This window comes from Trachemys scripta, chromosome 13 (assembly GCF_013100865.1).
Source record: "Trachemys scripta elegans isolate TJP31775 chromosome 13, CAS_Tse_1.0, whole genome shotgun sequence".
NCBI lineage: Eukaryota > Metazoa > Chordata > Testudines > Emydidae > Trachemys > Trachemys scripta.
Window position 1 is genome coordinate 42697637 of NC_048310.1, and position 13936 is coordinate 42711572.

The 13936-nt window shown below is 49.6% G+C and overlaps 1 protein-coding gene across 1 annotated transcript in view; it reads left to right on the top strand.

Annotated features, from left to right (window-relative positions):
- The window catches only part of ZDHHC1 (zinc finger DHHC-type containing 1), a gene marked incomplete in the record, with an annotated part of 54143 nt that extends 44915 nt beyond the window's left edge, over positions 1-9228 (top strand). Inside the window, 3 exon segments of the mRNA XM_034788407.1 lie at positions 4459-4552; positions 5495-5606; positions 7454-9228. Coding sequence (XP_034644298.1) covers positions 4459-4552; positions 5495-5606; positions 7454-7980 — 733 coding nt within the window.
- Between the last annotated feature and the right edge of the window lie 4708 nt (positions 9229-13936).

Consider the following 13936-nt stretch of genomic DNA (forward strand, 5'->3'; position numbering starts at 1 on the left):
TAATTAATTGGCCTCTCAGAGTTGGTAAGACAACTCCCACCTGTTTATGCTCTCTGTATGTGTGTATATATATCTCCTCATTATATGTTCCATTCTATATGCATCCGAAGAAGTGGGCTGTAGTCCACGAAAGCTTATGCTCTAATAAATTTGTTAGTCTCTAAGGTGCCACAAGTACTCCTGTTCTTCTTTTTTCGTGTCTAATAAATTTCCCCACAGCTCCTGCAGGTATCTCAGGATCAATAAGTGTTTAATAAAACAGACTTTAATTCAAGCCTGAATGTGTTTACCTAGGGAAGGGGTTTGTGTGGGCAAGGGAGCAGTGAGAGCATGTTGTTAATGTAAGTGGAAGGAGGTGTATGTGTCTAGGAAACCTGCTTCGTTGTGCTCCCCCTCCAACCTCTCTCTTCACCCAGGACTACAGCATCAGGCCAGGGATAGAGAAGAGAGGAGAAAAAGGACAGAGAGGAATGTATGCCACTACTTTTATGCAGTTAGGACAGTAGGAAAAGCCAGAAATGGACAATTGGATACACTCCGTACCAGGTATAACCCTCCTCTGAAACACCAGCATCAACCAACTGTTCCTCTGTGAGAGGGATATGCACCAGGCCACATGCCCCTGGCATCTGCTCCCTTAGGGCTGCAATAGGGATATGAGAGAGAGTTCCCACTTGCCCTGCACTTCCAGGATTCCCCTTCTCTCTGATTGGGAACCCTGTGACTTACAACATAAAGAACTCCCTGTAGAAGTGGTTCTTCTCCCCAGTCTGACTTTACTTTGAGATCCCCTGCTCTCACCGCACTGATAAGGGGAAAATTACTAAGTTGGACTGCATGGCTAACCTTCACGTACAGCCCTGTCACATTCCATGGCACATGCTACTATAAAGTTCAGTACTCGGAACACACCGTTGGGGTCCTGCTTGGGATGTGTTCAAAATCCGGCCCCTTGTTTTCTTCCTCCCTCATGCTGGACACAAAACTCCCAGGCTCTCATGACTGTGCAGTGTGAGACTCTTTAAATACTTAACACACTCTTTCCTCTCTCCTTCCCACATACGCACACCACTAGCCCCTGGGTATCAGAAAGGACCCCCCACACCAAACCATACAGTGTTATTTCCTTTACCGTACCCAAAAGTCCATCCTCTCTTTTTCAGACCAACTGCTAAATTGGTTAACTCTTACCTTGATTACTGCAACCTTCTCTTCTCTGGTCTCCCCGCCTGTCACTTTGCCCCTGTCCAGTCCATCCAAAATGGGTCTTCCTTGCATGACACTCAGATCATGTCACTCCACTATTCCACTCCCTTCACTGCCGCCTTCTCACTGTCCATATTATATTCAAACTTCTGATCCTTCGAAGTTCTGCCTAGATTCATAGACTCCAAGGCCAGCAGGGACCACTGTGATCATCTAGTCTGACTTGCATAACACAGACATCCCCAGCTCCTGGTGTGCTCCTGCTGCTCCTGACTGTTCCTCCTTAGTCTGACCTCAGTCAGGGCAGTTCTTGGACTCTCAACTCTAAGTCTAGCAGTCTGCTTCGGTCTCTTGTCTCTGTTCATGCGGGCAGCCTGGTGCAAAGGTGTCACCCCTTTGCTGTCCCAGGCCTTTCAGACTCCCTTTCCTTCTCCGGACTCTCCTGTTTATAGCAGGCCTTGTTTCCTCTGGTGGCTGCAGCTCTCAGTGCCTGCCTCCATGATTGGCAGCTCTGGCCTCGGCATGGGGAGGTGGTCAAGCTGCTTGTCTGTAAACCGGAGAGGCTCTCCTCCCTCTTCTGTCTGTGCTCAGAATGGGGTTTATAGACCCCTTAACGTAAGGCTAGAGAACGTACTCAAAGTATGTCCTGTTCGACATACAGAGTATCTTTAAAAATGACTTTTTTCTCTCTCTCCTACTCCCTTCCCTCCACACAAGCCGCCTTCCCAGCTACTGTCTCTCCCTTCTATTTACAGCTTCTGTGCTGCTCCTTACTCTTCAAACTCCTCTCTCTTACTACCCCCTCTTTATTCAAATTCCTCTCTCTTCCATGATGCCGCTCATTCATGACCCCCGAGGAACTCAATTATAGATCGTGATTTAACTAAAATAAATACTTTAAAAAAAATCATTTTGCGATTGGACTTTCACCTGGTCTCCCAATGTTACTGTTTATTTTGTTTTGGAATCCTGTTTCCGTGAGGACTATGTTAACGCACACTAGGCTTTTCGTTTCGCACCAGCACCAGGAAGGTCTACACCGGGCAGTTAGAGCGGAACACAGAGCACTCTGCAGTTCACACCCCCATAGCTCGGTCTGGTACCAGTGTAGATGAGCCCTGAGGTTAGTTTTGTGGTAGATTATAGATTATTTAGTTTTGCTGGTGTTTCAGTCACAATGCAGAGATCTCCGGGATTTAAGCCGTGTTCAACTTGAAGGGCCGTAATGGCAGGAAATGATAAACAGTCTCTTTTGTTTGGGAGAGGGCATGTGAAGGACAAGTGCCTTATTTGCACCCCATTCCCTTCAAGAACTAAAAAATCTGGAGATCTTCAAGAAGACAACACTTCCCTCTGCAGACCCTAATGGCCCTGCTCATGAGAAGGCTGAAAGCTCATCTATAAAAGTGCTCTTCCAGCTGCCTTGGTGCCTAAGGTGAAACTTGGGGAAAAGAGGAGTTCTTCTTCTTCCTGTGTGGCTTCATCAAAGCCAAAGAAGTCCAGTTTTCTGTTGGAGGCTGAGGCCGGATTGAAGAAGTCTTCATCCACAACTTCGAGGAGTGATGAGTCAAGTAAAAGACACAAGTCCTCTGGTACTGTGCTGAAGTCAGAACACAGGTAACAGTCCTCTCTGGTACCAACCGGCAGAGGCAACACCGTCACCTCTAGCACAGGGCCATCAAGACAGGTGCCTTCAGCATTCAAGGTCATTCCAGCTCTGGTACCATCTTCATGTACTCTCTGTATGCAAGTCCGTTCAGCTACTATTATACCCATACCAATGGGACCAGGACTATCTGCCCTACTACAGAGGCTGTGCCTCCTATTTTGGTCCCCTGGATGCCAACTTGTTATGTCTATTGGTACGGCATTTACCTATATTACAGCATCCAGTACTGACCTGTGGCAGGACATTAATAATGGTACTGTTGGTACCAGTGGCGGTACAATCAGCATTTCACCCTAGTCAACGACTTTGACAGTTTCATAAGGATCGCCATCGATGCAGACATCGGCACCGCCAACGTAGGGACCTGCATAGCCAGTACTGAGATAATCTTTAACTTCAAATGGAGCTGCTCCACCATTTGCTGTGGAGGTCTGCATTACTTCCTTGGAGTTGGATGGTAGCAGACAGGCTTCACCAGCCAGATCCTTCTGTTCACCTTACTTTTAAACACAACGTTGACATGCTGTGAGGACCTGTGGTCTTACACAAGAGCATTACTTGTCCAGCTATTCTGCCGTGGTGCCCTCCCATCGCTCGCCTAAGGCAGGAAAAAGTGATGGGGCCATGGCCCTATGGCCTCCTGGTGGCCCCTGCTGTTCCGGGAAGGGGGCGGAGAGGAGTGAGTGGCAGGTGGGAGGGCCTTCGAGGGGCAGGGACCGCAGGAGCAGAGAGGAGTGAGCAGAGGGTGGGCAGGGCCTCGGGGGAGGATGCATAAGAACAGCCACACTGGATCAGACCAAAGGTCCATCTAGCCCAATATCCTGTCTTCCGACAGTGGCCAATGCCAGGTGCTTCAGAGGGAGTGAACAGAACAGGTAATCACCATGTGATCCATCCCAAGTCACCCATTCCCAGCTTCTGGCAAACAGAGGCTAGGGACACAATCCCTGCCCATCCTGGCTAATAGCCATTGATGGACCTATCCTCCATGAATTTATCTAGTTCCTTTTTGAAGCCTGGTATAGTCTTGGCCTTCGTAACATCTTCTGGCACAGAGTTCCACAGGTTGACTGTGTGTTATGTGAAGTAATACTTCCTTTTGTTTGTTTTAAACCTGCTGCCTATTAATTTCATTGGGTGACCCCTAGTTCTTGTGTTAAGAGAAGGAGTAAATAACACTTCCTTATTTCCTTTCTCCATGCCAGTCATGATTTTATAGACCTCTCATATCCCCCCCTTAGTCGTCTCTTTTCCAAGCTGAAAAGTCACAGTCTTATTAATCTCTCCTCATATGGAAACCGTTCCATACCCCTCATCACTTTTGTTGCCCTTTTCTGTACCCTCCTAGTTATCAATCCCCTGTGCATGTTGAACAGGAGAGGAAACAAGATGGAATCCTGGGGAGTTCCACAGAACAGTGCCCGGGGGGGGAGGAAGGGGAGGAGCAATTGCCCCACAGCACTCTCTTGGAACACCCTGCAAGGAAGGAGCCCAGCCCAGCTGTTTCGAGGCACTTGGGCATCAAAGAGTTAACTGTTCCTTAAGAAAGCTGCACTGTCTTGTGTATTCTTCATGTGTTTTAGCCTTTCAAAGTTCTGTGTCCACAACGATGGAGCAGACCCTGTGCTCAACTCTTCTCCTGAGCTCCCAGCTCTTCAGTCCATAGTCCACCCCCAGGTAAGTGGGAGACGTGCTATAGCCTGTGAGGTGCTGTGCTTGTACGGTATTGTCATGTCTCTCACAGGCACAGACACATACAGTGCACCCTACTGTCACTTCATTTAGACACTTGCCTCCTCCTGGCTTCTCATCTTGTGCTCACACACAGGGTATGTCTGCGCCACTGTAGCTGTAGTGTAGACACTTACTGCAGACACAGAGCGTTCTTATCCCTGGAGCAACATAGCAAGGTCAACCTAACTTTCTAGTGTAGACCCGCCCACCGAGACACATGGTCCCATCCCCTCACTTCACACACATGGATACGCTCTCCTGTCCCCTCACTTCATGCATGCGAATACCCACATACGCATACCTTCTCTTTTCTTTCACAAAGAACACACCCTGCCCACAGTAACCCAACACGTACACCACGCTGTCTCCTCACAGACGTACCCCAGCGGCAGTGCATGCCGTATGTGCACTCTCCCACCGTCTCATCCAACTCAGTACAATAGGCAGGAACCTTGGCTTCCCTTGGACCTCTCCCCAGGGAAAGACTGTGTGTTTGGGGCTTCTGCTGGGCTTAGAATTCAGTCACCTGTGCCACAGTGTCACTGCTCTTCATTCCTGATCTGGTGGCAAGTTGCTATGTAGTGTGATGCTCTCGCCTTTCTCAAGGCTTATGCCCAATTGTTTCTCATTGCTTTTAACAGAAGGCCGTACTAGGCAGTTGCAAACATCTTGGCTTGTGTAGGCCAGACTCAGTGCACTCAGTGGGGGCTCTTTGCATCGCTCCCCTCAATTCCTTTCCTCCCAAACTCTAAACTGAAATCATTTATGAAACTGATTTAAAACATGAAGGAAGTTAAACAGAGACAGGAGTTATAAAAGCTGCCAGTGCAACATCTTTGAACTAATGAGTGGATCTTCCTTCATCCGAGCTTCTTGTTTTCATAGCAGCAGAAGAAGCGGAAGAAGAAAAAGGTGCGTAAGGTTCCACCCTCAGTCGTGGATGAAAGGTCCAAGACAAGCAGTCAGCCCAGACGCCCTCTCCCAGCTACCCAACCAGGTGAGTGTACTTCAGTAAGCCCCTCTGGTCCAGCTGCGTTTACATGACCGTCAGGCAGGCGAATGTGCCATAGAGAAATCCTCTCCCAGCACTCTAACCAGGTAAGTGAGCCACAGGGAGCTCCTCTGTTTGAGCCCCACAATTAGGAGAAATGTAAGGGAATTGGCAGGGAAACGTTAGAAAAACAGAAGAGAGAGGAAAACTGAAGTGAAGAATGCAAATCCCTGGGGGGTAATACCAAATACCATAGGGCAGCTGGTTCCAAACTGAGCTCTCTGGAGAGCTGGCTTGTCACTGTTTCTGCCAGTTCGCCCTTGCTTGGAGCTCCTTCCTCAGATATCAAGGCTCGTCAGTGGAAACAAGGCTGGCGGAGCTGGGAACAACTAGGAAGAGCCAGCCCAACTTTTAGGTCCTACAGCTTCAAAAGAGGAAGGGAGAAATGAGAGCCACCCCAGGGACTGGAGCTGCCAATGAGAAAGGGATGGGAAAGAGGAAGGGAATGAGGCAACCAAGTAGTATGTGCAAGTAGGGGAAGCAAAGGACTGTGTGGCAGGGAAGCACATGCAGGGGACGGGAGGAGACCACATAACAAAGAAAGGAGTATGTGCCGGGGGAGCAAGGGAAGAGGGAGGAAAGGGGGAGATGCAGTGAAGAGCCAAAGCAGTGTGTGTGATGAACTTTGGAAAGGACCAAACCCTTTTCACACTAACGACAGTTCTAGTGATCGCGTCTTGGAGCAGCATTGCCTGTGCCCCTTCCCACATGGCTGCCCTTAAAAGGAGAGAACGAGAAGGCACTTCCAGACTGAGAACAGCAGCGAGGACCAGAGAACTCGCTATCCCATGCCCCTGGACCTTCTCTAATATGAGGGTGGGATTGTCCATTGAGCTTTACTCTCCAGCCTGGGATGGAGGGTGATGTGCAGCGCTTCTGAGCTATTCTCCTCCTGTGGGCTTAAGCATGGCTGACTGGAGAAATGCGGACCTTGGGCATCCAGCAGCAGGAAGGATGACTTCACTGTTTGTAGAGCCAGGGGGAGACGCCAAATAATAGCAGTGACACATGGGACCCCCACTGCTCCCCACGCTGTCACTCGACAGATGGGTGAACTTCTGAGGTTAAGCTGAGGAGCTGCTTCTGTTTCAGACACTACCCATCCTCCTCTCAAACCTGGGGGGTAGAATCTATTCCGCTTCTACGGCTCTTCTTGCCTGGGGGAATGGTTTTTTTGAAAGAGCAAATATGAGAAAATACCAGGCAGGGTTTAGCTGCCATTGCCTTTTCAGGACTCTAATGGCACTTCACAGCTAGGGAGTCAGGCAGAGCTGCAGAGCTCAGTGGTGCAGGATTTGACCCACCAGGAAAATGAGGCTTCACTAGAAGGTGAGGGCAAGTCCTCTGAAATGCACTCATGAAATCTGGGACTTTGACTTCACTTTATCATTAGGTGCCATGGTATGCACGTGTGATTTCATGTCAGGATACATGAGGGAATGTAACTGTAGGGTCCAGGGGCTTGTGGGACCTGTATGTGGAAAGGAAGATAAAGGGGGTATATGAACCCAGCATTGGGGAGAACATAGCCTGCCTTAGAAGGGGAAATGAATTGATCATGTGGTGTTGGGAATACTGTAAAATGTTTAGTGCATGGATTCTTCCATTACTGAGAATTGACTTGTGGGCCTTTTTACATCTGGTTTTGCATGAGCATGTATGGGCTCCTTTAATTTCGGTGGATCAGTCCCTTTTTTATCTTAATCGCCCCTGGGACTGGGGATGTGTGTCTGGGGATGAGGAAAACCACAGTCTCTTCTGATGCTTCCATTTTCCTTTCTTTCCGCCTTCAGAATTTTCAGCCACTGCTGCCATCTCATCATCCTCCCACAGCCTTCATCTCCCTATGCCAGCTTTCCCTCACAGAGTTCCCAGGCCTGCAAGCAGCATTGGCCATGTCCAGGCAGCTGGACCTCCTGTTGAATACCACTCAGAGTCTGCAGAGTCCATGGATGAGATCCCTGTGGCTCAGACCCGCCTGGGGAGCGCTGCCCCTACGGGGGCTTCCAACAAAAGCCTTAACAACTTTCACCATCATTCCTTGTCCACAGCCCATGCCAGAGGTGATGGGGAGAAGAATCTATATTCTGGGCACCTGGTACAATGGAAAAGCTGCCAGAGAGCCAGTGATGGGGAACAAGAGCTGGAACTGCTCTCTAAGATACCTGCTGTGTTTGTGAGTGAGAGCAGTGGTGAGCCTCCAGTCCCACCTGGTGAGATAGTATCCAAGCCCCATCACAGGAAGTGCACTAGCAAACAGCATGTGGATGAGCAGGACCCACACTTGTGGGACATGAGGACAAACACAAGAGCAGCTTAGGCATCCGCCTTCCAAAGCTTACTTTCCAGGATTTTGTCTTCAAGGGAAGGGAAAGGAGGTTGCTCACTCTACAAATATGTTGGTGTCCAAAGATGTTGATTCCAGTGACTCACCTTATTCCATGGAGTCAACTGAGTTCAGATTCTTTGATGGAAAGATTCTTCTTTCCAGCAGACCAAGCCGCAGAGCAGAAGGAGACCTGTTGTGCCACCTTCCTGACTACTGCCTGCTTCAAGATCAGCAGCATGTGCATCAGAGCAGGGTGAGATGTTAGCAACTCAGCTTCCTTCCCATTACCCTGGGGAAGCAGTGGGTGTCGTTGGGGCACAGACTGTAATATGGGGACTTCAGGTGTTCCCCAATATACTGGAGAGCCCACGCCCAAACTGTGGTCACCACCAGACTGCAATGAGACATTTATTGCTGCCACACCAGAGGCAAGAACTACCACGGTGACAGCTCAGAGAATTCTGCTTACCTTGGCACATTACTATGGAGTACTATGGAAATCTGCTTCCCCTAGGCAGAAGGACACTACCTCTCCAACTGAAACGTGTGCTGAATCCACCAACATCCTGGCCTTCTGGAAAGTTCTTCTCCGTTAATGTTGTTAGATGGAGTATGTGTGAAAGAGGGGTGCATTGAGCCCAGATCTCTGAGGATTGCTTTCTCACCATCTCTGTGCATTGGCTTACCTTGCAAAGAACCTGGATTGGGATGGTTTGACCCCTCAGAGGGTTGAGTGACCCATATGTGCTAGCCACCGAAATTAACATGCTTAAATCTCCAAGAGGTGATTCCTATGGTCTCAGTCCAGAATGCAGTTTCCCTCTTTTATACTGCCCATTAGTAACATGGGTCTTTGAGCATGATGGGCAGCACATGTGTTCGTGTGTGAGCAATATCTGTAGGGCACTCAGCCTGAAAGCAGGGATAGAGCCATCATACCACTGGTGTATCACTGCTAGGTAATGCCCTTGTAGTGTTCTTTCCACTTCTCTCATCTGTCATTGTCTGTATCTGTCATCTAGATGAAATTCACCTTGTGCAAACTCTGTGCTTGAAATGATCAGAAGGCTGATTACTCCCATTGGCTTGGAAAGGGCTGGAAAATTCTCTCAAACAGTAGCCACTGAATCACAACTTATTCTTTAATGTTCCCTCCTCATGCAGCAATATTCTGAGTCTTGTTGTGTGGAGCTCCATAATCAGCTCTGTCCGCAATAAAATTTTCTATGACCTTTGCTAGTCATTTTCCATTCTTCATTGCAATAGCTGTTTGTTCCCTTGTCCCTGGCCATTTGGTGGTGCCCAGGGTATTAAGAGGTGTAGAGGCAGCTTCACCTATCTCAGCTGTCCCAGCTAGTCCTCATATGGCTAACCTGTCTCCCTCCACTCAGTGCTTTCTTTCTCTTCCCTTCCCAAACTGTGTTCAGCTGCCAGAGGTATTCACCAGCTGTTCTGTTAATGTTAGGGTGGAGAGGCAGATGCTTCAGGGGGTGTCTTTGCTTTGCAGTTTGAATCAGCACATTCTTTTTCAAAGGATTACACATGGTCATTCCACTTCAGATGTGCATGTACCCTGTGCACCAGAGTCGGCCATTTTCCCCTTAGCGTTACCCACTGGGGCAGCGCATGTGCCCTTAGGGTGACCAGATGAGAATTCCAAAATATTGGGACCGCCACAGCGGGAGCGCCTTTTCAATTGCTACACTCACCTGCAGGGCCGGCTCTGGCTTTTTTGCCACTCCAAGCAAAAAATAAAATAAAATAAAACAAGCGGGGCGTCCAGAATGGCAAAGCAAAAAAAAAACCCCCAAAACCTGCAGCACGACCGGAGCGGCAAAGCAGGAAAAAAAAACCAACAACCTGTGGCGTGGCCGGAGTCAGGGTGCAGGGGGACTCCCTGCGATGCAGACGTACCTCGGCGGGGGGAGAGGGGGGGAAGGAGGGGAAAGGAGCGGGGGTGGAGAGAGAGAAGGGGGGCGGCCAGAGCTTCAGCGGGGCGCTCGCCACGCGGCCCTGACCACTGTGCCCTTGCTGGGAGGGCTCCGCACCACTCCGGTCGGTGGGGAGGGAAGGATGCGGGCTGCCCTGCCGGGCTTGCTACAGACCTGGCACCGGCTGGGGCAGACGGAGCGCGCAGCCCGCTCCCAGCAGGGCGCTCCCCTCCTCCGCGCCGCCGCCCCCTACAGGGTAGCCGGATCGGCCAACCAAAAAAAAAGAAAAAAAAAGCGGCTGTGCCGCCCTAGGATTGGGCAGAATGTCACCCCATAGAATCTGCCACCCCAAGCACGAGCTTGCTCGGCTGGTGCCAGGAGCCGGCCCTGCGCACCCGTCCAAGTTTGCGGCGACACTTCGGCGGAGGGCCCTTCAGTCGCTGACAGTCTTCGGTGGCATTTCGGCAGCGGGTACCTCCTTCTTTGGCAGCAAGGCAGCTCCGGCTGCGCCACAGGTTTTGGGTCTTTTTTGCTTTGCCATTCTGGACGCCCGATTGTTTTATTTTATTTTATTACCCGCCACCGAAATGCCACCGAAGACCGTCAGCGACTGAAGGACCCACCGCCGAGACCCGGACGTGCCAGGTGAGTGTAACAATTGAAAATGTGCTCCCCTGCCTGTCACCGCCGCCTAAGCAACAAGAAAAAAAAGCAAAAAAAAAACCCTGCCCGAAACAAACTATCAGGACAAATGGCGTGCGGACCGTACTTTGGTCGGGATGTGGGACAAACTGCTCCATATTGGGACAGTCACAATTTTATCGGGAGGTCTGGTCACCCTATGTGCCCTTGGCTGCCTCATGCTGCTGTGTGATAGTATAAGTGCGGAGCCGCCCCGTACCTCTCCTTAGCACCCATGATCGGTACAGAGTTCATTGACTTGCTACTGCGAGTTTTCTCCCACTCCAGGGGGTTTCTCTCCCTTCTCTAAATAGTTATTTAGTAGTACTCAGTGTAAGTTAGTGTCGGTTTTCTCTGGTTATTTTCAATGGCAAGTGTGGGTGTTGAATCCCTACTATACAAAGTGTGCCTTCAGAGGATTGGAGGGGTTAACATCAACAGGTCTGCTACATATGGGTCTGTGGTTGTCACTCCTTCTGAACTCAGGTGACACGTCATGTTGGGGAATGTAAGTATCACCACAGCTTAGAATGTAAAGCTCTGTTATATGGCTCCACAACCCCGGTCGGCTAGTTGTCATGTGAAATGAAGACTTAGGCCTGGTCTACAATTGGAAATTAGAATGGCTACATCGCCCCAAAGCTGGTGGATCACAGTACTGTTCCTAAAGCATACGCACCACTGCAACTGCTGCTAATGGGGTCCCTTATTAGCAGTCTCAGAAGCGGGGGGGGGGGGGGGGGTGAGCAGGAAGAGAGGTTCCAGGGCTCTTGTCTTGGTCCTCATTCTGTGAGAATTAAGATTACAGTTTCCAGGGCATCTTTCTCCAGCCCTGACTAAAACAGAGTAGCATTCAGCAGTTCAAGGGACTTTATTCTGAGCTCAGAAAGCGAACCCGTCCCTTGAACAAACTCCTGACTTGTGAGAAGCAATGCCCGTCATCGGCCGTTTCTGCCTAGGGAAATTCAGCCTATTACCAGGAAAGACCAATTTGTTTGCGGAGTGCTGACAGATCACTGGAATCCACCTTAATGCTGGTTTAAACATCATGGTACTTGGTCATCTGCCATCTGCTCTGTCAGGCCAAGCCTTCCAGCTTGGTCTCTTCTGCGCAGTCTGTCTACTCTGCACCAGGTGGGGGCATGACCCCCTGCCTGGCAGCATCTCAGGGCATAGCATGGCTGTTTGGCTTTGTCAGAAAAATCCTGCCTTTGGAGGGTACCAGTCAGTTTCCTGTTCATTTGAGAACTTTTCTCAGTTAAACCCCTTGGTGCCCTCTGCTCCTGGGAGTGGTGTCTGTGTGAGCTGGGTCCTGACAGAGCAGCATTAGTGGGTCAGTGTGCATGGAGGCTCCCCTTCACCCTCCAGGTAAAGCAGAGGAGGGAGAGGAGGCCCCGCACTGCCAGCTGCACAGGATTATGGAATCTTCTGGAGGGCACAGCCAGCTGTCCTCTCCTCTCGTTCCTGGCTTGGGCCAAAGACAAGAGTCCTCATTCTCCATTCTCAGTTCAAGGGCAACTTATCAAGCTGCGGGCACAGTGGGTCTTTTGTTTTACAGTCCCCTCTTTCCTCCTCCCCCTGCTCTAGCACGGGGACAAAGAAGCTCCAGGACCAAGTTCTGGATGTTGATCAGACACCACTGAGCTACGTTACTGTCTCCTGGTGATGGTGTTGCCAGGGCTAATGTACACCTATTGCACAAGCCCCCCAGATACTTCACTGTGTTTTGTAACAACTCGCATTATAGAAGCCCTGACCCCATGGTAACATCCTCCCATCCCAGACTGCAGAGCCAGCCAGTGTCTGATTCCTGTCTTCCCTTAGCACAGCAGAACAGGCCTGCCAAACCTGCAGTGCACACTCCAAGGGTGGGGCAGGGTAGGGCAGAGCAGATGAAGGATGTAAGGGAGGCCATCTGGGGGGTTGGCCCCTCCTCGCAATTCCCCAGGGCCCCCAAAGCTATCGCATAAAGCTAATCAAATATTGCCCAGAATGCACTGAGCTGGGACTGAGCGAGATTGTAATGACAGGGTAGATAGCACCTTTGCTAATAGGTGGTGCTGTATCTTTATCTTAATGTTGTCTTGTTTTCACAGTATGTTATTTTTTTTGGCGGAGAGGTTTGGGAGGGGCAGATGATAAATCCTGCCTGTGTGAGCTTGAGCTGTTACTTGCAGCATTGCAATAAATCCTTTGATTTCTATAAGCGAGTATTCAAACTAGAGCCGAGCAAATCGTTGACTTTTTGTTTTGGTGGCTGAAAAGAAAAAAAATCAGTGTCAAACCGAAACGGATATTTTTTTGCTTTGCTTGCCAAAATGAAAATAAAAAAAATAATAATTATTTGGTAAAGCAGGGGTGGCCAACCTGTGGCTCCGGAGCCACATGCGGCTCTTCAGAAGTTAATATGCGGCTCCTTGTACAGGCACCGATTCCGGGGCTGGAGCTCCAGGCGCCAACTTTCCAATGTGCCGGGGGGGGGCTCACTGCTCAACACCTGGCTCTGCCATGGGCCCTGCCCCCACTCCACCCCTTCCCGCTCCCTCCCCTGAGCCTGCCGTGCCCTCGCTCCTCCCCGCTCCCCTTCCCCCCCCCCCAGAGCCTCCTGCATGCCACAAAACAGCTGATTGAGAGGGAGGGGAAGGCGCTGATCGGCGGGGCTGCCAGTGGGTGGGAGGTGCGGGGGGAGAGAACTGAGGGGGGGCTGCTGACGTATTACTGTGGCTCTTTGGCAATGTCCATTGGTAAATTCTGGCTCCTTCTCAGGCTCAGGTTGGCCACCCCTGAACTAAAGGTTTCAAACATTTTGAAATGACATTTTGAACATGTTGATTCCAAACGACATGGTTTATTCCGAAACTAAATATCTCAACAGTTCATTTTGAAAATGGCAAAATGACCCATTTTGACTTTCTCAAAAACATTTTTCTTCATTTCATATTTGGCCCAAACTATTAGCTCAGTTTGACCCAAATTGGTGAAACTGCATTTTTTGTCAAATTGACTGTTTGACTGAAAAATTCCACCTAGCTCTAATTACAACTGGTGGCAGCAGCTTCAAGATGGCAAAAGTACTTTTACTTAAGATATTTACTGGTCATGCAGAGGAGACTGTAATTTGTGAATATAGATCCTGTCACACTAATTGAATATGGGTTTTTTTATGAGATTACAAGTTTGGTTGAAAAAGGTAGATACTGTTGATGTAAGATACTTAGACTTCTGTAAGTTATTTTACTTGGTACTGCATGGCATTTGGATTGAAAAATTAGAAAATAGGGCTGTCAAGCGATTTAAAAATTAATCGCATGATTACAAACATTAATTGTGATTAA